This window comes from Narcine bancroftii, chromosome 7 (assembly GCF_036971445.1).
Source record: "Narcine bancroftii isolate sNarBan1 chromosome 7, sNarBan1.hap1, whole genome shotgun sequence".
Classification (NCBI taxonomy): Eukaryota; Metazoa; Chordata; class Chondrichthyes; order Torpediniformes; family Narcinidae; genus Narcine; species Narcine bancroftii.
In genome coordinates, this window is record NC_091475.1 from 213,114,883 (window position 1) to 213,141,076 (window position 26,194).

At 46.9% G+C, this 26,194-nt stretch overlaps 1 protein-coding gene and 1 non-coding gene across 3 annotated transcripts; one reads left to right on the top strand and one right to left on the bottom strand.

The window, feature by feature from the left end:
* Window positions 1–535: 535 nt before the first annotated feature.
* trnaq-cug (transfer RNA glutamine (anticodon CUG)) lies at window positions 536–607 on the bottom strand. Its single transcript has one exon. It is a non-coding gene; the product is annotated as a tRNA-Gln (tRNA).
* A 273-nt stretch (window positions 608–880) lies between these two features.
* Window positions 881–16,668, top strand: wdr73 (WD repeat domain 73). 2 transcript variants are annotated; one of them, XM_069892245.1, is made up of 8 exons: window positions 881–1,007; window positions 1,912–1,979; window positions 3,802–3,890; window positions 4,325–4,413; window positions 5,931–5,998; window positions 12,141–12,305; window positions 13,018–13,374; window positions 14,390–16,668. In XM_069892245.1, the coding sequence occupies exons 1-8, from the start codon at window positions 952–954 to the stop codon at window positions 14,617–14,619; spliced, it is 1,122 nt and encodes a 373-aa protein (XP_069748346.1). In that variant the 5' UTR covers window positions 881–951; the 3' UTR covers window positions 14,620–16,668. The 2 variants fall into 2 exon arrangements, with proteins under 2 accessions (XP_069748346.1, XP_069748347.1); XM_069892246.1 differs by lacking the exon at window positions 12,141–12,305 and having other exon boundaries at window positions 882–1,007.
* The last annotated feature ends 9,526 nt before the right edge of the window (window positions 16,669–26,194 follow it).

Below are 26,194 nucleotides of genomic sequence, written 5' to 3' on the forward strand. Positions count from 1 at the left end.
CCTGATGAGAGGCCGCCTCTGGCCCTGGCCCTGATGTGTGGCCACCACCTCCTCCGTACAGCCTTGAAACACCCTGTAAATGGAGCCCATGGTGGTTTCATTCAAACAATACTTTGATCTGGAGCAGCCGTGGGGGGTGGGGGGTTGGTTGTCGACTCTGGGGAAGCAGTGACCAGATAAACACTGAGATCTCCCACCCTCCAGCACGGGACGGTGACCACAGCAGCGGACCAGCGAGGGGGACCGGGTGCCGGAACCGGGACGCGAGAGGGTGCCGAAGATCCCGATCCCGCGGGAGGTTCGGAACGCTGAGGGTTCGGACTCGGATTCGACGGCGGGAGCCGAATAAGCGGACACTCTCTTTCCCGGACTCTTTCAGGCCGTGGCGGACGCGTCAACCTGTTCGTGGGGGAAGGGTGTAATATTGCAGCTGTGTAATATTACAGGACGTGGACTTGGTAGAAGGAGGTGGGGCAGGAAATGGCCCTGAGGGGCCACACAAAAACAGGGCAGCAGCTGGTGCGGGAAAAGGATCAGGTTCCGCCGAGATTTGAACTCGGATCGCTGGATTCAGAGTCCAGAGTGCTAACCATTACACCACGGAACCCGCGCTACGCAACCAGCCGCACGGCGACGCATTTCAGGGCACCCGCCCTCCCGTGCGTCCTGTCATCCCACCTGTCATCGCAACAGCTCTCTGATTGGTCAGAACTTCCTCGGCCGATGGACGAAGGAGCATCTTTGCAACCACGGCTTTCTCATTGTGTGAGGGAGGGGGGGTGGAGGAATCGGTCCGCACGTGACCGGAAATTAGCGTCGCCCGTCCCGTTCCGCCCATCGGCGATCCTGAGGGGAACAAGGGCCAGTTCCCGCCCTCCGCGGCGCGGGGAAGCGGAAGTGACGACAGGCTGAGACGGAAGGAGAGCCCTTCGTTGCTGTGGAGACAACGCGATGGCGGAGCTGGGAGAGAGCGAGTGGGACTCGTGGATGGTGGAGAGTCTGAGGCGGTGAGTGGCGGCCGGAGGGGGGCCGGGACAGGAGGCGGCGGCCGGGGGGAAGGAGGGTTCGAGTTCAATTCTAGGCGAAACCAAGGCCCCGGCGGGTGAGGGTGAGGGTGGGGGGGGAGGGGAGGGTGGGGGGGGAGGGGGGGGGGGGGGGAGGGGGGGGGGAGGGGGGGGGGGGAGGGGGGGGGGGGGGAGGAGGGGGGGGGGAGGAGGGGGGGAGGGGGGGGAGGGGGGGGGGAGGGGGGGGGGGAGGGGAGGGGGGGGGGAGGGAGGGTGGGGGAGGGTAGGGGGGTGAGGGTAGGGGGGGAGGGTGGGGGGGTAAACTCGTGTAATCTGTTGTCCCAGATACGCTGCACAGAGTCTTCCCTCTGGTCACATTAGGCATGTTCCAGCAGGGAAACCCCCCTCTGTCCAGCCCCACCTCGGGGAAGGAGAATGGGAGGAGTGCAGCACCTCGCTGACTGGTGATGCCTCCCCACTCGCCCCTCTCCCTCCATGACCCCTGCGTGGGAGCCGGAGGAGGCCGCCTGGGCAGCAGGATCTGTCAGCGGGGGATGGCGGCTCAATGGGAGCCTTCAGGGGGGCAGCCTGGAACTGTTCTGGAAATCACCGAGGGGTTCCAGCTGTGTGGGGGATTATGGGGAGGGAAGACGGCTATTGCTCTCACTCCGGCACCAGTCGCCCCACCTCCAAAGGCTCCAGAGGGCACGACGAGTCACCTCTTGATATGAATGGGATGCTGGGGCTGTCTGAAAGTCAAGTTTTAAATTTTCAATCCGCTCTTGTAGTCGCCTTCAGGTCAAGGCCTTCAGTGAAATGGCCTATTGACAATTCTCTCTCCCTCAGATGCTGCTCCAGCCGCCCCTGCCTTGAGCACACTGTAGATCACTTTCTGTCTATGTTTCAGGTACAACGACCTTCACGTGTTTGAACTGCAGGATCCGACTCGGGTTATAGAGTGGATTCAGGACCGAAGTAGGTTGAACTTGGTCTTTCTTTGCATTTGTGCATGACCAGCACAAAGGTCACCCCTAAGAGGTTCTGACTTGTTACAATGTCATCTCCATTTGGAGAGTCCTGTGCACTTTGAGTGAATGCTTTGAGCAACATGCTGTTTCAGTCGGTAAAAATGGCCTGAGCTTTTTCCCGACTTTAATTCTCCATCCTACTCCCTCTCTGACTTGTGCCCTCCTACGCTGTTCCAATCATAGAACATTATGGCACAGTGAAATGACTCTTCGGCCCTCTAATCCATGCCAAACTATTATTCTGCCCAGTCCCACTGACCTGCGCCAAGACCTGAGCCCACTATACCCCTTCCATCCATGTAGCTGTGCAAATTTTTTTTTTAATGTGAAAATTGAGCCCAAGTTCACCACTTAGCTGGCAGTTCATTCCACACTCCCACCACTCTCTGTTAAGAAATTCCCTTCAACAATCTACATTTACTCTATCACCCCTCAGAATTTTAAATACCTCGATCAAATCTCCCCTCATTCCTCTACACTCCAGGAAATAAAGTTTAACCTGTTTAACCTTTCCCTGTCACTCAGTTCCTGAAGTCCTGGCAACATCCTAGTAAATCTTCTCTGCACTCCTTCTGTCTTATTGATATCTTTCCTACAGTTTGGTGACCAAAACTGCACACAATACTCCAAATTTGGCCTCACCAATATCTAGTACAATTTTACCGTAACATACTGTACTCAATACTTTGATTTATGAAGGCCAATGTGCCAAAAGCTCTCTTTACAACCCTGTCCACCTGTGACGCCACTTTCAGGGAGTTGTGTATCTGTATTCCCAGATCCCTCTGTTCTACTGCACTCCTCAGTGCCCAAAGATTTTCCAATCAATCTTCTGTAATCTACAGGTCAGCAACACCTCTTCCAACTTGGCAGGTGTCATTCTTTGAATTAAACATTTGACCATTTTGGATATATAACTCTCCTGTTAGGATCTAGACTGGACGCTTCTGACCAACACTTATTAACCTATGTTTTCCTGCAGAGATGTGATGTTACCTTTTGTATCAGACTTTCAGTAACTTAAATGCTCATCATCTCCAAGTTCTAGCACTCATCCCCTGCCACCAGAGTCTTTCAGTCTCTCTTGGTCTTACCCTACCAGAGATATTTTCCTTCACTTTCTCCACCCCTCCCATGCATCAAAAATGTATGAGATGTTTCATCACTAGCTTTTCCTCATTCCGATGAAAGGTTTACCCGTTGAGTGGTTTTCATTTGGGTTTCCAGCATTGGCAAGTTGTTTTCAAACTTTTAAAATTTAAATTTAGACATGCAGCACGGTAACAGGCCCTTTCAGCCCATGAGTCCGTGCCACCCAACTAACCTACATCCCCCGGTATGCTTTGAAGGGTGGGAGGAAACTGGAGCACCCAGAGGAAACCCACGCAAACAGGTGGAGAATGTACAGACTCCTTACAGACAGTGTAGCTGGTGCTGTAACAGCATTGCGCTCACTGCTACGCCAACTGTCCGCCGTGTTTTATTACTTAAGAGCCAGGTTTGGATTAGTATTAGTATGCTTAAAGTACAATCACTGGCCAAATTACAGAATGTTGGAGTGGTCTCAGGTTGAATGCATGCTTCCTCCTGGTCAACCTTTCTGGTATCCATGTCTCATCTGTTCAATTTATGAATGTCCTGAGGTGCTGAGGCTGTTTCGTCCTTGCAGGCAGGGTGAGAGAAGCAGTTGGGGCAGTGGGTGGTGTGGAGGGCAGGGGGTGGAAAGCTGTGTGATTTTTGTGGCCTTAGTCTGATTCTCCATGTGGCAGGTGTCTGTGTCGCTGGTTACAGTGCCAAGCAGAGGAATGAAATTCAGGAGCTCTCTCTTCCTCAGACGCTCTCGGCTAAAGAAAACCAGGTGAGAGAATGGTATGTGGTTTACCTCGGTCTGTTGGAGAATTGCTGGGGCAGTGAAGTCTGAAATTTGCCTATTGCCTGATGCAAACTTGTCTTTTCAGGGATTCCTGACTGCATGTTGCCTTTCCTTCGACCTGGGCAGGGAGGGCAGAATCTGTAGGCTCTCTTGTCTGGCTGTACACGAGGTGCCTATATGGTCGACGTAGCAATTAGTGCAATGCTGTTACAGCACCAGGGACCTGGGTTCAAATCCTGCGCTGTAAGGTGTTTGTACGTTCTCCCTGTGACTTCGTGAGTTTCCTCCCACCATTTGAAATGTAGCAGGGGTTGTAGGTTAATTGGGCAGCACGGCTTGTGGGACAAAAGGGCCCGTTTGTTACTGTGCTGTATGTGTACATATATTAAAATTTATTAATTTCCCTCCCTCTCCTGCAGGGTCTTTGTCCAGACAGAGATTTCCGAGTGGAGCGTGGCGAATTTTCCCAGAGACCTGTTTATCAGTTGAAATATGTTGCAGGGACAAGGTAAGTCAACAGCCTTCCCACTCATTTCCCTCATCTGTTACTGAATATTTATTTTCTATATTGCACAATTTGTTTAATCTCTCTTGTATAAGTATCGTTTCTTGAGTACAGTTTTATTTCTTGCACCACCAATACGGTATATAGTCAATATCGTGTAAAAGTTGACCCCCCCACCCCCATTTTTGGCCACGGCCGGCCGCCCACCCATCCAAGCTCCTGACACACCATCTGCAAACCCTCACCCCAGCCACCCACCCACCGGAAATCCTGATGCCACGACTGCAGACCCTCGCCACAGCCTCCCCCCACTCCCCATCCGATGTCTCAAATGATGCAGGCACTTTTCGCGGTCAAAAGTGGCAAGCTTGTGATAGTCAGCCCCACCCTAAATTTCACCCTAAAAATTAATCTACAAAATGTGACTATTACATATATACAGTAGTAGAAATTCTGCCTGGCCCACAGGAAAACGAATCTCCAGGTTATTTGTGATGTTATGTATGTTCTCTGACAATAAATTCAACTTTGAACTTGCCCTCACTTTTATCTATGTCCAGAGAGAAGGAGGGGACGTTGGATAGGCTGGAACTTTTTTGTCTTGGAGCCCAGGAGACAGAGGGGGGTAACCTGGTAGCAGGGAAATTTATGAAGGGCAAGGACATGATGAATGATCATTCTTTCCCAGGATAGAGGAATCAGACTAGAGGGGAATGATTTAAAATGGACCTGAGGGGACCCCTTTGTTCACAGAGGGTGGTGGGAATGTGGGACGAGTTGCCAGAGGAAGTGGTAGATGGGTACAATTATGTAATTTAGAATACATTTAGACAGGTCGGTGAACAGGAACGGTTTAGAGGGACTTTGGCTGAACACAGGCTTGGGGAGATAACTTGGTAAACGTGTTGCACTGAAGGCTGTTTCCGTGCAGTATAATTATGAAGAGCAGAGTCCAGTTAAGAGGGATGTGGATGATTACGGGGGGAGGGAGGAGTGGCTGGAGAGGGAGGGAAGAAACGTTTCCCACCTGTAGGTGGAAGGCGGATGGAGGACTGTTTCCCACCTTCTTCAATCATGGAGTGGTGGCTGAGTGGAATGACCTTCCGGAAGAGGTGGTTGCAGCAGGGTCATTTTTGTCATTTAAGAGAGGGTTGGATGAGTACACGAATGTAAGGGGACTGGTGGGTTATGGAGAGGGAGCAGGTAGGAGGGACTAGTGGAGTTCACAAATCGGTGCGGACTAGAGGGCCCGTAATGGCCTGTTTCCGTACTGTAATTGTTATGTGGTATGTAGAAGGTGGGGGAGGACCGTTTCCCATCTGCATGTAGAGGGGGACGGGAACAATTTCTCATCTGTATTTTTTTTGGGGGGGGAGGGGAGAGAAGGACCGTTTCCCACCTGCATGAAGAGGGGGACAGGAACAATTTCCCATCTGTATATTGGGGGGGGAGAGAGAGAAGGACCGTTTCCCACCTTTTTACATAACATAACATTACTGACTCTGAATCGTGGTCCTCAGCCTCTTGGTGAGCAGTGGCCCCCCTGATGCCTCGCTGCAAGTCTGGCGCCTGGCGACCAATGAGACCGGTGAGTGTATGGGGCTCTGGAGACATTTGTTCTGGGCCTGGGCCAATGAGTGAAGCAGTCACAACCATGGTGCTTTGCTCAGGAGGTGCTGAGAGCTGTCTCTTCATGTCTCATCCTATCAGAGAGGTGGACATTAGTATATAGATCAGTACAGGCTCTTCATCCCACAGTGTTGTGCTGATCTGTGAAAACCTACTCCACAACAATCTAACCCTTCCCCATCTCCCACCCAGAACCAGCACAGAAAACAGGGCATTCAGCCCTTCTAGTCTGTTCCGAAACATCATTCTGCTAGTCCCACTGACCTTCACCCAGTCTATAACCCTCCAGATCTCTCCCATCCATTCCATGTATCTATTCAATTTATTCTTAAAACCTAAGAGTGAGCCCGCATTTACCAGATCAGATGGCAGCTCCTTCCACACTCCCACCACTCTCTGTTCCCCCTAAACCTTTCACCCTAAAGCCATGTCCTCGTGTATTTATCTCTCCCAATCTAAGTGGAAAGAGCCTACTTGCATTTACTCTGTCTATACCCCTCATAATTTTGTAAACCTCTATCAAATCTCCCCTCATTCTTCTACACTGTAAAGAATAAAGTCCTAACCTGTTTAATCTTTCCCTGTAACTCAACTCCTGAAGACCCAACAACATCCTAGTAAATCTTCTCTAGTTTCTTTCAACCTCACTGATATCCTTCCTTTAATTTGGTGACCAGAACTGCACACAAACAACCCTGTCCACTTGTGACCCCACTGTCAGGGAATTATGTATCTGTATTCCAAGATCCCTCTGTTCTACCACACTCCTCAGTTCCCGACCATTTACCATGTATGACCTTTCTTGGTTTGTTCTTTTAAAATGCAACCCCTTGTCTACATTAAATTCCATCGGCCATTTTTCCAGCTGGTCCAGATTCCTCTGCAAGCTTTGAAAACCTTCCTCTCTGTCCACAACGCCTCCAATCATAGGGTCGTCTGCAAACTTGCTGATCCAGTTCACCACATTATCATCCAGATCATTGATACAGACAAACCACAAAGGTCCCAACACCGATCCCTGAGGCACAGCTCTCAACACAGACCTCCAATCCAAGAAGCAACCATCCACCTGTCTTCTCCCATTCAGCTAATTTCAAATCCCGTTTAAACCTCTCCCTGGATACCTAGTGTCTGAATCTTCTGAACTAGCCTCCCATGTCATGGCTATCCCTCAATGTCAAGGATGATGGCCTTCGTTCCGTTGATCCACAGAGTGAAGATGCTGCGTGTGTATTTGTTTAACGTGTACTTGATGTTTCACTCCAAGAAGCACACGATCCTTCACAAATCAACCAACTAGTTCCGATGGCATGAAAACCTCGAAAATTGGAGCTGATCGATTTGTTGCAGCCTTCTTCCGCCTTCACAGCCGTTGAGGTCTTTGTTGGATTGTTCTTTGTCAGGGACCTTTCCCTCGATCTTACTGCCATGGGTGACCTTATCAGGAGCATAGTTCCGGATGGCATCACTCGTGGGATCATAGGACCACACAAGCTTCTCCTCCACAACAAGCTGACAATCTACAGAGATCCTCCCATGTGAAACCTTACTAAAGTCCATGCAGACAACATCCACAGCTTTTCCTTCATTTACTTTCTTGATGCACAAAACCATGCTGACTGTCCTTAATTAGTCACCTGTCCAAATACCTATATATCCTGTCTCTCAGAAAACCTTCCAATAATTTACCTACTACCGACATGAGGCTCACTAACCTATAATTACCTGGTTTATTTTTGGAGCCTTTTTTAAACAACGGAACAACATGAGCTCCCCTCCAATCCTCACTCGTGGCTAAGGATATTTTCAATATTTCTGTTAGGCCACTGCAATTTCTACACTAGTCTCCCTCAAGGTCTGAGGGAATATCACATCAGGACGTGGGGATTTATCTACCTTTATTGGCTGTAAGGCAGCAAGGACCTCCTCCTCCTCAATCTCTATATGCGCCATGCCGCAACTGTTTGTTTCCCTTCCTCCCTTATACATTCTGCCAGTTTCCTGAGTAAATACTGATGCAAAAACACTGTTTGCAATCTCTCCCATCTCATGAGGCTCCACACCTAGACGACCACTCTGATCCTCTAGGGCAGGGGTGTCAAACTCAAATTCACGGAGGGCCAAAATTAAAAACTTGGACTAAGTCGAGGGCCGAACTAAATATTTATTGAAAATTTTCAACAACATCTGCATGTTTTCTCTTCTTTCAACATATGTAATGTTAAACTTTAGGATATAACTTTAGGAGGATAATGTTACAGGTCAGGAGTAGGTAGCTCAAGTTCACCCTTTGCTTGACGTGAGGGAAACATATTTGGTCCCTGTGGAGATGTAGTCGGCATTCACAGGCTGTGTCCATTTTGGCCTGCATCAGGACTCAGCATTTCCTGCTCACTCCTCAGGCTCTAGGCCTCTATTCACCCTCGACCCACCATCCCTCTACCTGACCAGTCCTTTACCCAACCTCTACTCACCCCTCACTCCACTTGCTCTGCCTCTACCCACCCCATCCTATACACGCCCCTCTACTGCCTCTCCCCTCAACCTGTTCCTCCCTCTACCCGTCTCTCACCCTCTAATCACCCCTCCCCTACTCGCCCTGCCCCTCCCCTTTTACCTCTTCCCTATCCACCCCTCCTTCTACTCATCCCTCCCTCTAACTGCCCCTCGCACCACCATAACTTCCCCTGCCCATTACTCCTCACCTACACCCTCTGCCCACCCCTGCTTACCCACCCACTCAGGCCCAGCGCGCTGCCGGTCAGCCTTTGCGGACAGCCACCATCTCTCTCTTCACGTGCAGGGCCGAACCAGCCGTCCCTGGGGTCCGCGTGGGTGCAAGCGCTGAAGGCCATGGCGACCGGGACAAGTGCGCTCGCGCTGTGGCAGGGCCATCCGGTGCCAGTCATGCGGGGCTCGCGCTGCCCGGGGGCCGTGCGCAACCTGCCATGTCCGTCGCGCCGACAGGAAATCACAGACGCTCGCCAATCCGCCGCACCGCTCGACAGGTGGGACAGATGGCTTGCCGGCTGATGACATCGACAGACTTCTCGTGTTACAATTTCTCGTGTTACAATGGGGAAGGATGTGCAATGAAGGGGGAGGATGGTGGGGGTGACATTACCAAAAAACAGCATCGGCTCTCGCTGCAGGGCGAGCCACCTCTAATACATTTTTGAAATGATCTTGTAGGCCAAATTTGGCCCGCGGGCCAGAGTTTGACATGTGTGCTCTAGGAGATCAATTTTGTCCCTTACAATCCTTTTACTCTTAACATACTTGTAGAAACCCTTCAGGTTTACCTTCACATTATCTGCCAAAGCAACCTCATGTCTTCTTTTGGCCTTCCTCATTTCCTTCAGTATTTTCTTAGATTTTCTAAACTCTTAAACATATAACCATATGCAGCACAGAACAGGCCAGTTTGGCCCTACTAGTCCATGCCGGAACAAATCCCCACCCTCCTAGTCCCACTGACCAGCACCTGGTCCATACCCCTCCAATCCTCTCCCCTCCATGTAATTATCCAGTCTTTCCTTAAATGTAAATAACGTCCTTGCTTCAACCACCTCTGCCGGAAGCTTATTCCACATCCCAACCACCCTTTGCATGAAGAAATTTCCCCTCATGTTCCCCTTATAATTTTCCCCCTGCAATCTCAAACCATGGCCTCTGGTTTGAATATCCCCCACTCTTAATTTAAAAAGCCTATCCACGTTGACTCTCTCTGTCCCTTTTAAAATCTTGTACACTCCAGACAAAAAAGCCCCAGGCTGCTCAACCTTTCTCTGTAACTCAAACCCTGACATCCTGTCAACATTCTCGTGAACCTTCTCTGCACTCTCTCTATTTTGTTTATATCCTTCCTATAATTTGGTGACCAAAACTGTACACAGTACTCCAAATTTGGCCTCACCAATGCCTTGTACAATTTCATCATAACCTCCCTACTCTTGAATTCAATACTCCGATTTATGAAGGCCAACATTCCAAATGCCTTCTTCACCACACCATCTACCTGAGTATCAGCCTTGAGGGTACTATTTACCATCACTCCTAAATCCCTTTGTTGCTCTGCACTCCTCAATTGTCTACCATTCAATGTATATGACCTATTTAGATTTGCCTTTACAAAATGCAACACTTCACACTTATCCGTATTAAATTCCATCAGCCATTTCTCAGCCCACTCCTCTAGCTTTCCTATATCTCTTTTTAAGCTACGGTAATCTTCCTCACTGTCCACAATACCACCAATCTTTGTATCATCTCCAAACTTACTTATCTAATTCACCACCCCTTCTTCCAGATCTTTAATATATATAACAAACAATAGTGGACCCAGGACCGATCCCTGAGGAACTCCACTAGTCACCGGCATCCAATTGGACAAACAATTTTCTACCACTACTCTCTGACACCTCCCATCCAACCATTGCTGAATCCATTTCACTACCTCCTTATACCTAATGCCTCCACCTTTTTTCCTAACCTCCTGTGGGGAACTTTGTCAAAAGCTTTACTAAAGTCTAAATAGACAACATCCACAGCCTTCCCTTCATCAACCTTTTTTGTAACCCCCTCGAAGAACTCAATCAGGTTTATCAAGCATGATCTACCCCTGACAAAACCATGCTGATTACTCCCTAGCAATCCCTGTTCTTCCAAATATTTGTAAATGCCATCCCTCAGAACACTTTCCATCAACTTACCCACCACAGACGTCAGACTCACGGGCCTATAATTTCCAGGCTTACATTTAGACCCTTAACAACATGAGCCACCCTCCAATCCTCTGGCATTACCCCCGTGACCAGTGACATCCTAAATATCTCTGTTAATGGCCCCACTATCTGTACACTAGTCTCCCTGAGTGTCCTTGGGAATACATTGTCCGGACCCGGAGATTTGTCCACCTTTATCTTTTTTAACACAGCCATCACTACCTCCTTGGTTATCCTTAAATGATTCAGGACCTCCCCACTATTTTTCTTTACTTCAACTGGTACAATATTTTTTTTCCCTAGTGAATACCGAGGAAAAGAAATCATTTAAAATTTCCCCCATTTCCTCTGACTTCTCACTCAGCCTACCTTTGCTATCTACAAGGGGTCCAATTTTATCCCTCACTAATCTTTTACTTTTAATGTACCTATAGAAACCCTTTGGATTTATTTTTACTCAGTCTGCCAAAGCCTCTTCGTGCCTCTTTTTGGCCTTTCTAATTTCTTTCTTAAGATTTTTTCTACACTCCTTGTAGTCCTCTTTCAATTTCTCATCACCCTGCTGTTTATACCTCTTGTACACCTCCCTCTTTCTCCTAACCAAATTTCTAATAATCCTCGAAAACCAAGCCACCCTATGACTTCCAGCCTTTCCTTTGATCTTCATTGGGATATATCTGCTCTGTACTTTCAAAATTTCTTCTTTGAATATTCTCCATTTTTCATTTACATCCTTTTCTGAAAAAATCATGTCCCACTCAATACTCCCCAAAGCCATTCTTATTCCTTCAAAATTTGCTTTTCTCCAATCCAGAACCTCAACTTTAGGCCCTTCTTTGCTCTTCCCTAAAACTAATAGAGTTGTGATCACTAGACCCAATTTTTTCTCCAATATTAACCTCAGACACCAGACCTATCTCGTTCCCTAACAGGAGATCTAGTATTACACCGTCCTGAGTTGGTTCCTCTACGTATTGATTAAGAAAACTATCTTGTACACATTTGACAAACTCTAGCCCATCCAGCCCTCTTACTTAATGTGAGGGAAGTTAAAATCTCCCATGACCATTACCTTATATTTATTACACATATATGCTATCACCTTACAAATTTGTTCTTCCAATTTTCTTGGCCCATTTGGTGGTCTATAATACACTCCTATTAGTACCCTCATGCCTCCTCCACCCCTCAATTCCACTCAAACAGCCTCACTGGATGATTCCTCTAAACCATCCTACCACCTGTTGGATTCTGCTGTGCTATCCAACAGGAGGACATTGAAGCCTCTGAAGGGACTAGCACTGGCATGGGGGCTGTAGAGCCTCCTTGTTCTCTGTTGATCTCTGGTTCACACCACCTCTGTTCTCCCCGTGACAGACACCATCTCGCTCCTGACCACGTTGCTGTTCAGCGTCACCGGGAACGTCTGGTCGCGGATCTCTGTTGCCTGCTCTCCAACCCCCCGCGTGCTTCATGGTTCAAGGATCAGTGACCTGGCGGTGCGGGACATTGTGACACAATCAGTGCTGTTCACCGGAGCTGGTGATTGAGTAGCTTCCTGCAGGGAGGAGGCGAATGGTCTAAGCAGAGAGGGGGTGAGGGTGGAGGGTCCGATGCAGTGGGAACACTCTGGAGGGAGCCATTGGGTATGGGTCCATGCATGTCATGGCTTCAGGATAGAGCCAGTTAGGAAAGGATGTGGAAAGATTACAATCCAGCTAGGCAATTCCTGACCATGACACAATGAATAGGATCCTCTCTGGAAGTAAATTCTGGAGTGAAGTATGTGAAGAGATAGAAAATGGAATCAACTGTTGTTAAAATCGCAATCTCCGGGGAGGGGATGGGAAGGTGGGTCTGGGACTTTCTGGAGGGAGGGAAATGGGAGTGAGGGTCTAGAATCTCTGGAGGAAGGGGATGGGAAGGTAGGGCTGGGACTCTGCAGGGAGGGGAATGGAAAGGTGGGGCTGGGACTCTTGAGAGAGGGGAATGGAAAGGTGGGGCTGGGACTCTCTGGAGGGAGGGGATGGGACTCTCTGTAGGGAGGGGAATGGGAGTGAGGGTCTGGAATCTCTGGAGGGAAGGGATGGAAAGGTGGGTTTTTAGGAATCTCTGGAGGGAGGGGATGGGAAGGTGGGTCTGTGAATATCCAGAGAGAGGAATGGGAAGGTGGGTCTTTGGGAATCTCTGGAAGGGGTGGGAGTTATGAGGGAGATATTGGCTTTGGCTAATGGAGTGTTAATCTTCCCCACAGGGGTGGAAGAGCATGAACCAATCAGTGAGCTGGAGTTTCTGGACAATTCTACTTTTCTGGTCTGCTGTATGAATGGCCAGCTGTGGTTGGCTGACACCCGTCAGAGGCCGAGTCTGATTGGACGTTCCAGCCTGCCCACAAACAACAGCAGTGACAGCCATTGGACGATGGGATTGGGTCCCGGGTTCTCAGTGGTGGGAAGACTGTCCTCTGATGGAGTGGTGGTTGTGTCTGATCCCAGAGACCTGAGCAAGAGCCTGGCCAGGGCAGAGCTGGCCACTTCTAAACCCCAAGCCAATAGCAGCCACCTTTGCCTGAACTGGGCACCTCGACTGCAGCAACACCTCGCGGTGTCGGGTACGTTGGTTCCAGTGGTGATTGGTGTGTTTCGGAGGGTGGGGGTTGTTGGGGTTGGGGGGAGTCACTCCAGGATGAAGCTGTACAGTCAGACCCCGGCTCTTGTTCCTTATCTGCCAGCACCAAGGGCCCAGGGCTGGCCCTGAGGCAGCCCTACCCAAATGTCCCATTTCTCATCCATTTTTTTGCTCAATGCTACCTCCCTTCTCCCCTGAACCTCCACTGGTCATGGAGAAGTGCAGCACACAAGCAGACCTTTCAGCCCACTGTTCATGCCAACCAGATCCTACACTTTATTCTCCTCACATTCCCATCCAGACCCCAAGATTCAATTTTTGTCTTTAAAAAGTCAATATTACACAAAATCGCCTTTTGTCTGCTCTAAGGCAGATTCATCATCGGCAGGAATTGACTGAAGTGCCTCTTACAGTCAGATAAAGAAGCGAAGGAGAGTCCCCCCGGAGACACCAAGTGTCTGTAGATTCACCTCCAGTGCACCTGCAGCCACACAGAGTCCACTCCAAACCATTGGCAACCGGAGCTCCAGATCTGAACTTCCAATACCATCAGGCCCTTGAATCCCAGTTCCGATGCCTGGTACCCTTTCAGCCTGTTTTGAGCCAGTCTCCTGCAGTCTGCGGCCTGGTGCGAATCCCTTGACTAGTCTCCTACAGCCCGCTGCCTGTCTGTCCCTCAGCCGCAGAAACCTTCACTGTCCCATGGGTTGACTCCTCTGCTTATCCTTCTCAGATGAGGATGGTCTCCATTTACCCACCCACTGATCCTCGCAGGTGAAACGGGAGCCCCCAGGGTCACAGGAAAAACATGCAGACTCCGCAGAGTCCTGGAGGTGGGGATCAAACCCATGTCTCTGGAGCTGGATGTGGTAATGGTGGTACTCTGCATCTGCTCTCGCCGCTGTTGCTTTCTGTAATAATGGGTGATGCACTGGGGAGGGGGATGCCACGACTTGCCAGGGTAGTATGGTGACATGTGGACCTCCATCTCTCCCAAGGTTTTGATGGCACAGTCCATGTCTACGACTCCAGCACCTGGACCCCGAGTCTTCGCAGGGTGGAGCCGACTTTTGTCCACCGGGGTCACTGTGTTGGCCTGGAGCCGTGCCAAGACCTGCCACTAGTCACTACACACACCTGGCATCCCTGGAAGCAGCGGATGCTGCTGTCGGCTGCTGGAGATGGGTCCTTGCACGTGTGGGACTGGGTGGGCAATAACAGGGCCTGATCATCGCCCCATCCCGTCCCCTGGGGTCTCTCACAGCCTGGTGATCGGCAGAGTCCCTTTCCCAGAGCTGTCTTCGCCTAGATCTGCTGCCTGACCTTGCCGCTGACTCCACGACCCAACCACCGACCCCGTCATCGGGAGACTGACCCGGCCCCTCAAAGTTTAGTCCAGGAGTCTGGAGGTGATGGGTCAGTTAAACTGTGAGAGGGAGAATGCCCCAGGATTCCCGTGACTGGGATTGCAGAGGGGAGGACTGCATTGTGTCCCCACACACCCACCTACAGGGGTTCAGGATTGAGTGAGATTCATTGGGCTTTACACGTGGGAAAAAGGTCAGCAACATCTCTGACAAATGGTTTCATGGTTATTTTGTCTTTACACTGATATATGGAATATAAAAAGTTTAACACAATAAAATGGGAGAAGGAACATCAAAGAGGTTGAGCCATGTCAGGGAGGAGCCAATGGTGCCCGTGACCCTGAGAACAATGGGATTGGAAGACTAGAGGGGGGATACTGACCAGGTGTGATCATTCATGACCCCGTAGAACGGGGTCCACCTTCCCTACATCAGCCACAACTGGGGCCTGCGTGAGACCAGCCCCTGTACCATGCTCCTTCACTCAGGTGTGACCCAGCACCAAGAACCTGCATGTGGTTGAAGCAAGACAAGGGTTTTCAGTGACGGGGAGACTGGGGCCACTCTCCTTAGACTGGGGCGGGATAAGGGGTACCTGACAGGTCTGAAAAATAATGATGGGAGCCAATAGTGGGAAGTGTTTCCCCTTCCTGGGGTGTTACAGCACAGAAACAGGGCCTTCTGCTCAGCTCACCCTTGCCGACCAAGGTGTCTCCCACAGTGAGTCCCATATTTTGGAACTGGGAGGCTGTCTCACAAATCTGAGTTCTGAAGATGTGGCTGAGAAGGTTGATGAGGGAAGAACTATTATATATGGATTTCTGCGAGGTACTTGATAAGGTTCCACACAGTAGTTTGGAAGGGTAGATTGCACGGGATCCAAGGTGAAAGCAGAATGGACAGAAAATTGGCTTCATGAGAGAAAGCAGAGGGTGATGATGGAAGGATGTTTCTCAGACTGGAGTTCTTTGAATAGTGATGTGTCTCGGTTCGGTGCTGGGTCCATTGCTTTTTGTCATCAATGCTGTTTCGAGTATATTAATTTTTTTAAAGGGATAGATTGTGGGAGTTTAGTGTAGGACACTCACAAACAAACACTTCACAAAAGAGATCTCATTTAAAATGCAAGAGCTTTGCTGAAAGTGAGACATTGAGGCAGCTGTGCCTTTGCAAAGACAATGAAATTGTTTTGGAAGAAACTTCAGAAGCAGGTGTAAATGGAATATTGTCTTTAAAGCAACAGAAGGCCAGAGTCAAACTGATTCCGGTGCCAGCAATCTGCCAATCTAAGAGGGGTCATGTGGTTTTGCAGAGAGAAAAATACATCATTCTATTGTGTGAGAGAGACAGTTCTGCAGTAGCGTTTGAGGCTGTAACATGACAAGCTGGCAGGCTTGTTGAAAACCCAATTTTTGAAGATAGGTCCAGCCTGTTCAAAATCCTTATGGTCCTTGCAAGAAATGGCTGAATAAGGGAAACAAGAGGAACTCTGGTGTTCGAAAAGAGGTTATCATTTGAAAAACCCATGATGAGGCAAGTTTCTATGGTAAGACACTGAAGTGGCTGGAGGGTATCAGTTTGTGTGTGCCCAATGAGCAAAAAATCTCTCTGAAACTGACAAGAACCTTTCTGAGTGGTAACCAATTACCTTAAAGCACCAGAACCTGGTGAAAATGCATAGCTGTTAAATTCTGTGCACAGTATAAGAATTGCCTGATACCAGTGAATTTGGATGAGTGAGAAGTGAAATTGGACTGTGAATCAAAGAACTTTCCTGAACAGATACACATTACATACACGTGTGTTGAGAATTAGAAGGGGATTAAGTTAGGTGAAGTTGATAGTAATAAGTTAAAGTCTGATCCTGTCTTTATGTTTAAAAATCATTAAAACCAACTTTGTTTAAGTAACCATTTGTCTTGGTGAATTTCTTTTTTTTAAACTTTATTTAAAATTTTATGACATGAATAAAATAAAAATTACATTTAAAGAAATAATAAAAAATGAGATAATAAAAATTAGAATATTACATCATTAAACTACACAAATTAACCCCCCCAATAATTATAACACAGCATTAATCATCTAATTTAAAATTAGTCCAACCCTCCCCCCAAAATAGTGAAGAATTAATTAACAATATTGTAAATAAAATAGAAAAAACCCCACTTACAAAAAAAGGATAAAACTTAACAACAACAAAAAAAATCAATACTAAAATAATACCCTTAAACATATATTTAAATCAAACATAATACATGTATTTAACAAATGAAATCCACTTTAAAACTAAGTTCAAATATTAAAATCATATATCAACCACATATCTTATTCAAAAAAATCATAATTAATAATACATAAATACAGAATTTCCATTAATACCAAGTTTCCTTTATAATTCATAGAGAGAACAAAAACATCCCTTAGAAAAACAATCAGATAAACTTTTTATTCCCTTCCCCTCCCCTTATATTAAAAAAAAGAAAAAAGTTCAAACTCTTATAAAATTCTCCATATTCTTCATTTATAACATCTTCAAAATTCTCTATCGAAATTAACTTAATTTTATTAAACTCTTCTCCCTCAATGTATTTGTACTTAATTTTCTTCTTATCACCTTTCCCCTCATCTTCCTCTTCATCTAATTCAACATCCTCAATTTTTGACTTATTATCTTCTGTGACATCATCCTCTTAAAAAAGAGAGAAAAAAGAGAAACCCCCCCAAAAAAAAGAGAAAAAAAGGAGAGAAAATAAAAAAACCTCCTAATTCCCTCTCAATTACAATCAGAAAACAAAAAGAGTTTAAAAAAATTATTTATTTAAAAAAAATAATAAAAAACCACTTCTTAACCCAAAAATTAAAAAGAAAAAAAACCAGGTCGGAGGTCACGACTACCTCCTCCTGTTCAAACCGCCCAAAGCGGTAACTCCCCCAAAATATTGGGTGTGAGATAACTCACAGGTAGCTGATGACTTCTGGAAACTAGTGCCCACCCAGTTCCCTCTCCCAACTCCCATTTCATTAAACTATCATCATTATTTAAACTATTTAAACTCTTCTCAAAAAAAAGATTTATTTTTTTAAATCAACGTTTCCACTTCGGTCACCATTGCTTCCATTTCTTTTAAAAATCTGGATCCCACCTTACATCTCTACTCTCTTTGGAGACCTTGAAGGACTACATCGTTCCTGAAACTCCATGATTGGTAGAGACTGAGCAAAGTCCATAACCTCTTTAGGATTGTCAAAGAACTTTGGCTAATTTCCATCCTAAAAAATCTTCAATACCGCAGAATACTTGAATGTTCCCTTATGTCTTTTTTTCCACAACCGTTCTTTCACAGAATTAAATTCGCGTCGTTGAAACATAATTTCTTGACTCAAATCTTGATAGAAGAAAACAGGATTATTCTGAACCATCAAAGGAGATCTATTTTGCTGGGCATTTCTAATAGCCGTACGTAAAATTGTCTCTCTGTCACAATAGTTTAATCAACGGATCAAAGCAGATCTTGGATTCTGTCCTGAAAAAGATTTTCTTCTTAAAACTCTATAAGCACGTTCCAGTATTAAACCTTCAGGGAATTTATCCTGTCCTAACACTCGTGGAATCCATTCAGTAAAAAATTTTCTTGGATCTGGTCCTTCTATACCTTCTGGAAAACCAACAATTTTCACGTTGTTCCGTCTAGATTGATTCTCCAAATAATCAACCTTTTTTGCTAAATTTTTATTTTGGATCTGCAATGTTTCAATTATTCTATTTTCATTTTGAAGTTGATCCTGTGCATCGACTAAACCTTGATCACACATTTCAAATCTTTCAATGGTTTCATGCTTAAAAGCTCCATTAATGACTTCCGCCATCGCATTAATCTTGGAAATAAACGGGTTCACAAAATTAGCTAAGTGACTCGATACAGAATATATCTTATCTTCAAGTTCCTTAACAGACATTTCAACAGAAGTAGATTCAGGCATAATGGGGTCTTGCTGTTCCTTAGAGACCACGGGATCTTCTGTTCCTTCCCTTAATTTAGTATCTTTTCTAGCAGTTTGACTTTGTATAAAATCCCTCTCAAAGTCCCCCCAGCAATGCCAGGAGACTGAAGATCAGGGTTATCTTTAAGCCAAATCTCTTTAATCATCTTCACTGAATCGATGTCTGGAAAAACCGTTGTAATTGAAGATGCATTTTGCAGCGCCACCACTGTAGCAGTCGAATGACAACTCTTTAACTCTCCAGCTGGTGGCGCCCCAGCTGATTCAACTCTCAAAGCCTCAGCAACAACACCCACAGTGGCCGCCGTGCGAAACACTGGCACCCGTCCAGCCCCTTGTTCTGAAAGCTGTTGAGTGCGACCTTCAGAGAGCCTCACCGGCTTAAAACGAAGCTTCAATGCCGAACTCTGCACGTCCTCCTCTGGATCCATTCTACGTTGAGTCCTGGCTTCTTGTAAACAAGTAGGCTCAGACAATTTCGGAAAATGTAGTTTTTTAACATTCTGTTGATATTTTCTTTTTCCTTTTTTTTTGCATATAAACCATTAGGCACTAATCCAACACCTCTTATTATTTATAAACTTTTAAAAGAACTTTAACGGGCACTTAAAGACAAAACAATAAATCAGAGTCAGGAGCGGTCTGGAAGGCACGTCTGTTCCCTACGCCATCTTGCCACGCCCCCCGTCTTGGTGAATTTCTATTGCTGCTGGGTTTTGGGGTCCTCTGGGCTCGTAACAGTACAAATGATTTAGGTGAAAATATACATGCTTGATGAGCGCATTTGTGGATAACACGAAGGTTTCTGTTATTGTTGACAGTGAAGGTCGTTGTCAGATTGCAGCAGGATCTTGATTGGTCGGGGAGGTGGGCAGAGGAATGGTTGATGGAATTTAATAGAGAAATGTGAGGGTTTGTATTTTGAGAGATCTAACCTAGGTAGATCCTACACAGTGAATGGTAGGGATCTGGGGAGTGTTGTCGAGAAGAGGGATCAGGGAGTGCAGGTACATGGTACATTGAAAATGATGTGAGAGGTAGAGAGGGTGGTCAAAAAGGCTTTGGCACATTGGCCTTCATATAACCATATAACAATTACAGCACAGAATCAGGCCAGTTCAGCCAGACCATGCCAAATACCTTCTCCCACCTAGTACCAATGACCTGCACCTAGTACCAATGACCTGCACCCACCCCATAACCTTCCATACCTCTCTCGTCCATGTACCTCTCCAACCTTTCCTTTAATATCTACCACTTCAGCCAGAAGCTCATTCCACACTCCCACCACCCTCTCAATAAAGAAATTTCCCCCTCATTGTTTAGGAGAAACTTTTCTCCCTTCAATCTCAATCCATGACCTCTTGTTTGAATCTCCCCCACTCAATGGAAAAAGCTGTCCACGTTGACTCTATTTGTCCCTCTCATAATTTTAAAGACCTATCAAATCACCTCTCAGTCTTCCACACTCCAGAGAGTAAAGTCCCAGCCTGCTCATCCTTTCCATGTAATTCAAACCCTGAAACCCAGGCAACAGTCTTGTAAATCTCTGCACTCTCCATTCTGCTTATATCCTTCCTATAATTTGGTGACCAAAACTGCACACAATATTCCAAATTTGGCCTCACCAGTGCCTTGTACAATTTCAACATGACATCCCAACTCCTCTGATTTATGAAGCCAACATACCAAAAGCTTTCTTCACCACCCTATCTATATGTGACTTCATTTTCCGGGATTATGTAGCAGAATTCCTAAATCCCTTTGTTCGACTGCATTCCTCACTTGTTTACCATTTAACGTGCAAGATCTTTGTAACATCAGTTAGAATATTGAGTACAGACGTTGAGAGGCCAAGTGGCAGTTGTAGAAGATGTTGGTGAGGCCCCCATTTGGAGGATTATGTTCAGTTTTGGTCACAGTGCTGTAGGAAAGTTGTTGTCAAGCTGCAGAAGGTACAGAGAAGATTTACAAGGATGTTGCCAGGACTTGGGGGGGCAGGGCGGCTGAGCTACAGGGAGAGGTGGACCAGGCTGGGGCTTAATTCCTGGGAGCGCAGGAGGATGAGGGGTGATCTCACAGAGGGGGACAAGATCATGAGAGGAGTACATCGGGTGAATGTAGAGTCTTATGCCCAGTGTGACCAGAAGACACAGGTTTAAGGTTGGGAGGAGGGAGAGGTAACTTTTTTTTTACACACAAGAGCCTGGTGGGTGTGTGGAACAGGATGCTGGAGGAGGGGTTGAGGCTGGTACTATTGCAACATTTAGAGGGGCGATGGTCCAAATGCAGGTTGGTGGTTGGGACTGTTAGCTCAGTGTGAGCAGGTTGAGCTGAAGGGCCCATTTCCACATTGGGAAATTATGTGCCTCTGCACCTTTCCTATCCCTGTACCTGTCTATGACTAGAGTAAGGGGGAGGGGATTTGAAGACTCCTGTTCCACAAGACCACCACACTCAACTTGGCTGCTCCTTGTGGGACACCCCCCCCCCCTCTTCCCCTTAGTGCAAAACAGATTTGGGTGGGGGAAGAAGGATGCTCCGTTTGAGAGACCCAGCATCAAACTCCCCAACCCCAAACAGATGCCTGGGCTGCAGCATTTCTCCAGCACTTTCTGCCCAGATTCCAGTATCTTGGTGCCAAACAACAGTTCAGTGTCAGTAAGGCCAAGATGCCGATCATAGATTCTGGAAGAGAGAAGAGCTCACTCCCCAATCTGCATCAGGTGGAAATAATGGACCGAAAGGTGTCTCTAAGGACCTGTTCTGGTGCACCCACATCACCTCAACGTCCAAGGTAGCCTATCAGTGACGACTTGGAAGCCTGAGGAAATTTGGTGTGTCCCTCCACAACTTCTGCACATAATGTTTTAAATAAAATTTTGACACGCAATGTGTCAAGTAACAAGCCATTTCGGCTTAAAAACCTGTGCTGCCCTAATTGACCTACAACGCTGGAGGAAACTCGCACGGACACAGGGAGAACATACAAACTCCTGACGCTGTAACCTCTACACCAACTGTGTATCCTGTGAGGGTGTGTCTCAGCTTGGTGTGGGAACTGCCCCACCCAAATTTGGAAGAAACTGCAGTGAGGTGAATGCATCTCTGATCATCACATGCCTCCATCCACATTCCCACAGGCAACACATTAAATGGACCCATCCCATTCTCCCTCCTAGTGTGAGATGACGCACCACCAGATTCAAGGACAGTTCCTTTTCTGCTGCGATCAGACTCCTCAGTAACCATCAGTAAAACGATGCTCCCTTCTAACTCCTCTCTCATTGCAACTCATTTGACCAGCTGGACTAGTCACAGAATCAGAAGTTATTGTGGTGACGTGTCGCAAAATGTGTTGTTTTGTGACCATCACAGTGAAAACATTTAGAAAACCACCTTAGCCAAATAAATAAAAATAGTGCAAGAAAAAGACAAAGCGAGGCAGTGTCTTTGGTTAATTCAGGAATCTGATGGTGGGGGGGGGGGGGGGGGTGGGGGGAGGAAGCTGTCCTTGTGCTGCTGTGTGCTCGTCTTCAGGCTCCTGTATCTTTTTCCTGATGGGAGAAAATACAGAACAAACGTTTTCACTATCTCGGAGCACACAATAAACTTGATTCTGACAACCCCATCGCAACTGCCAGTGACTTCCTTTCGACATTTGGCCAACCGTGGCACAAATCCCCTCTACCTGTGCCCAGTCTGCGTCCCTCCATTCTGTCTCTTCATGTCTCAATCCCTCGGATACGCTGCTATTGTATCTGCTTTCACCACCTCCCCATGGGATGAGTCGAGTCATCACCAGAATAGATTATGTGAGAACTGGGGGCAGAGGTTTGAGGGGAGAGACTCAAGGAGGATAGTGAATGGCACCATTTTCACTCAGAAGGTAGTATCTGGAACAAGCTGCCAGTGGAAGACATGAAAGTGGGAACAATTACCACATTCAAATGGTTTGGATAGATGTTTGGAAGGAACCAAATTCAGGCAAGGTCAGAATGATAGTGAGGTCAGGAATAGGATCAGGTGGAGGTTGAATGCACGGTTAAAGGGGTGGAGTAGGGGGAAGGGATTCGAGTTCTTGGATCACTGGGACCTATTCTGGGGGAGGTGGGATCTGTACTGAATGGACGGATTGCATCTGAATCCCAGAGGGACCAGGATCCCGGTGGATTTGCTAGGGGCTACTAAGGGGGCTTTAAACTAGTATGGTTGGTGGAAGGGATCCATGTAAGGGAGAACACAGAAAGAAGATTTGTCAGCAAAGAGAAAGACTTGTAGACAAAATTTGGGGGTGGAAAAGCAGATGATTGAGGAGGAAAGGGATCGGTGCCATAATGGAGGGGGATGATGGTAGTAAATAATAGTGTGGACAGTAAAGAGGGGGATAAGCAAAAGGTGAGATGTAGTAAATCTCTGAAATGCATTGACTTCAATGTAAGGAAGGTGGACGAGCTGAAGGTGTGGATAGGCACTTGGCAGGATGATGTGGTAGCGATTTGTGAGACGGTTTCAGGAGCTTTGTGACTGGCAGTTAAATATTCCGGGATTTCACTGCTTCAGGTGTGATAGAATTGGAGGGGTAAGGTGAGGGGGGAGCCATTACTTGTCAAGGAGGATATTACAGCAGAACTGAGGAGGGATAGATTGGAGGGCTCGTCAAGGGAGCCGGTGTGGGTGGAATTTAAAAATAGAAAAGGTGAGGATACGATTATAGGTGAGTATTATAGACCACCTAGTGGGGAGCGAGGACTGGAGGAGCAAATGTGTAAGGAAATATCTGATACGTGCAATAAGCCCAGGGTTGTGTTAGTGGGAGACTTTAATTTTTCTAATATAGATTGGGAGATACAGTTTGTGAAGGGGTTGGATGGATTAGAATTTGTAAAATGTGTGCAGGATAATTTTTTTGCAGCAATATGTTGAGGTACCCACTAGAGATGGGGCAGTGTTGCATTTATTGTTAGGGCAGGTGACTGAGGTGTGTATTGGGGAGCACTTTTGATCCAGTGATCATGGTACCATGAGTTTCTATAGAATTATGGAAAGGGATAGGTCTGTTCCGACAATGAAGGTTTTTTGAGTGGAGTAAAGCCAGATTTGATGAATTGAGAAGGGATTTGCAGGGAGTAGTTTGGGCTGATTTGTTTTATGGGAAGGAGGAAGAGGAGAATTGGAGGGCATTTAAAGGTGAGATTTTGAGGGTGGAGAATCTTTATGTTCCTGTTACGATAAAAGGCAGAGTCAGATGTTCAAGAGAGGCGTGGTTTTCAAGGGAGATTAGGAATTGGTTTGAGATAAAAGGGAGGGCTTCATTAAATACAGGAAACAAGGTATGGACGAGATGCTTGAAAGATACATGGATTGTAGAAAAAAGCTTAAAGAAATTAGGAAAGCAAAAAGGTATGAGGCGGCTATAGCGAACAGGGTGAAAATAAATGCAAAGGGTTTTTACAAATATATGAATAGCAAAAGGAGAGTGAAGGACAGAACTGGTCCACGAGAGTATTGGAGCGGACAACTGTGTGCGGAGCCGAATGAGATGGGGGAGATAATGAATGAATTCTTGTCAGTATTCACTTGGGAAAAGGATATGGAATTGTGTAGGATAAGAGAGGCAAAAGGGGAAAACCTAGGGATTAGGAAAGAGTGGGTGTTGGAACTTCTGAGATATATAAAGGTGGATAAGTCTCCGGGTCCCAAAGGGATTTTCCCCAGGACCTTGAGGGAAGTCAGGGAGGAAATAGCAGAGGCTCTGACAGTGATTTTTCAACAGTCACTGAAGGAAGGTGCGGTGCCGCGGAATTGGCGTGTTGAATATGTGGTTTCTCTGTTTAAAAAGGGCTCCAGGTGTAGGCCCGGCAATTATCAGCCAGTAAGTTAGACGTCAGTGGTGGGGGTAAACTAATGGAAAGTATTCTTAGAGATAATATGTATAAGTATCTAGAGCACACATGTCAAACTCTGGCCCGCGATATAATTATATTTGGCCCGCAAGATCATATTAAATATATATTAGAGTTGGCCCGCTGGCCGCCGCGCCAGTATAGCGCATGTACACTGAAGGTGAAAATGAAGACGCCGGAGGTGTGGAGGGATCTCAGAGTCCCGAATCCCGGGGATCGGAGCGCCGCACTCAGCCCACCCGGCTCCCGGACACACAGACGCGGCTGGAGTTGGGGACCATCCTCGCTGGGTCTGCGCTTCAGCGGCGACGCCAGACCGAACGTCTCGTTGGTGATGCCTTCCCCCTCGCTTCGTGCTTGGCAGACCCTGCCTCCCGCTCCTTTTGTTGGAAACGAGCCCGGCGCCGTGAGATCGCAGTTTAATCCCTCTCCAACCATGGGAGGGGGGTGGGAGCAACGCGCTCTTCTCAGCCAATTCCTCCACCGCCCCGGACGCCGGCGTTTCAACGGGGGGTTCAGGTGCCTTTGTCAGGCAACCGACCTGTTGGTCCAAGACAAGGGGAGAGCGTACAAACTCCACACAGGCAGCACCTGAACTCGGGTGAACGTGGAGCTGCAACCCCACATTCCACATCAGGACTGTGTGTAAGATTGGGAGCAGTGAGACGGAAGCTTATTTTGTTCCTGTGATTTAAGCCTTTCTTGGGGTGGGGGGGGGGTGTCCTTCTCTGACCATTTGCCTAACAATTAACCTAATCAGATGTGGAGTTACCACAATACAACAGTTCTCAACCTTTTTATTTCCACTCGCATCCCTGTGCCATTGGTGCTCTGTGATTAGTAAGGGATTGCTTAAGGTGGGCTGTGGGTGGGAAGAAAAAGTTTGAAGACCACTGCTTTAATCATCCCTCATTGACTCGTCATGTGCACGGTTTCAGAGCTCCAAAGGAAATGGGTCAATGACAATGACAATGAAAGAGTTTATCCAAAACTATTATTGAACATTTATTTTAATAAGAAAAAGATTAACATTACATATGTTGAAAGAAGAGAAAACATGCAGATGTTGTTGAAAATTTTCAATAAATATTTAGTTCGACCCTCGACTTAGTCCAAGTTTTTAATTTTGGCCCTCCGTGAATTTGAGTTTGACACCCCTGATCTAAAGGGACAGGGATTGATCAGGGACATCCAACATGGGTTTGTGAGGGGAAGGTCATGTTTGACAAATCTTGTTCAATTTTTTGAGGAAGTGACTAGAAAGGTTGATGAACGTAGAGTAGTAGATATCTAGATTTCAGTAAGGCTTTTGATAAAGTTCCACATGGAAGGATGGTGAGGAAGGTTTAGTCACTAGGGATTAATGTTGAGATAGTCAGATGGGTAAAACGGTGGCCAGAAGGTAGATGACAGAGAGTCATGGTGGATAATTGTCTGTCAGGATGGAGGCCAGTGACGAGTGATGTGTGTCAGGGATCAGTGTTGGGTTCCTTGTTGTTCATCATTTACATTAATGATTTGGACG